Genomic DNA, 1,411 nt, shown 5'->3' on the forward strand with positions numbered 1-1,411 from the left:
TAAGATCCAGTCCTATTTTAAAACTAAAGTATTTGTAACTATATTTTAAGCATAAAAAAACTTAGTTGGTATTTTCAAGTTCATAAAATCAGAAATTGGCACACTTTAGTTTTGAAGTATAATGCCATTTATGTTATTTCCTGCCATCAAGTGATAGTAGTAGACAGTATCTCAATCAATACACAGAATTGAAAAAAAATAAATATAGGGAATTAAAGAGGTGACAAAAAGTTCTGTTTGTTCAAATCCAAATAAAACACAAATTGTTACATACCTAAAGCCTTGCTGTAGTAGGAATCCCATGATTTCCAAAGAGTTTCAAACATGTAGTCCTGCAGATGGTAGGAGATGAAATTTCTGATTCTGTCAGAGAAAGTCATCTGGTCGGTGAGTTCTGACAAGATAGCAGGAACGTAGGAAGGAGGGTATGGTACTTTTCCACAGTGCTTTTCCACTGTTGAGGCTGGAGAAAACCTCAGAGAGTACATAAATGGAATTCCCAGTTTTAAAGCTACTATATCACCACAAGGAAACACTGGATCTGATAACAGGACCTCAAACTTCCTTTTCTTCAACTTTTCCATCAGCTTTTGGTTTTCAAGAACACCATCACAGATCTCTCTAGACACCATGTGGAAGTCCTCGATGACTATGGCCATCTCCTGATAGAATCTCCAAATGGTTGAAGGAGATGGTCCGTTTTCCAGCCATGTCAAAACAAAGTTCCTGATCACTCCTTCTATTCTTTCTTTGCCAAAGGACACCTTATACATTTCAAATGTCAGAGATGAGTTAGAGGTCGGCATAATGAAAAGTGCACCAGATGCAACCAGCACAGTCACATTATGCTCTTTTTCAATGAGCTCATCAATAATTATCTTAATATTCAGCCAATGACTACCTTCCATTGGCCAAATTAGAACATTCCCACCAAGAGTGGTTCTTAGGAGGCTTATCTGAAGAGACAATATGAGAATGTTGTTTAACATGATGTGGCTTGATGCAGAAGATAATGAGATGTGAAAGAGTTCCCTGCTGTCTAAACAGAAAGGAAAGGCAAAAATATTTCTCAGTTTTGTTGCAAACCATTGAAACCCTTAAGAGCCTTCTCTTTACCAAACGATATTAGTCATAGGAGCTCCGTATTTTACAGTTATTGTAGGTTTAGGTGTAATGCGTCTTATGTCTCCAACTGTTGCTTTACCTTTGGTTGAGTTCTGCTCTCTAATCCTCCCTTTGAACTTGATCCTTCAATCTTTTCTCTGTGTCTCATAATTGTTCATCTTTTACCATTAAATTGCTTGAAGCCGCTGTATATCTCAACTCTACACTCAGGCCTAGTTACTGAAACCTCATCTAGGACCAAAACTCCCTCAGAAATGTTGGTATGCTAATTCTATGTTTTTTTTTT

The 1,411-nt window shown here is 37.1% G+C and overlaps 1 protein-coding gene across 1 annotated transcript; it reads right to left on the reverse strand.

Annotated features, from left to right (window-relative positions):
• Nucleotides 1-274: 274 nt before the first annotated feature.
• Nucleotides 275-989, reverse strand: LOC103584619 (UDP-glucuronosyltransferase 2A1; the record flags this gene model as incomplete). Its single annotated transcript, XM_008565552.1, has 1 exon — nucleotides 275-989. A coding segment is annotated over exon 1 (715 nt), but the record flags the coding sequence as incomplete, so codon positions are not given.
• Between the last annotated feature and the right edge of the window lie 422 nt (nucleotides 990-1,411).

This window comes from Galeopterus variegatus, unplaced genomic scaffold (assembly GCF_000696425.1).
Source record: "Galeopterus variegatus unplaced genomic scaffold, G_variegatus-3.0.2 Scaffold70191, whole genome shotgun sequence".
Taxonomy (NCBI): domain Eukaryota; kingdom Metazoa; phylum Chordata; class Mammalia; order Dermoptera; family Cynocephalidae; genus Galeopterus; species Galeopterus variegatus.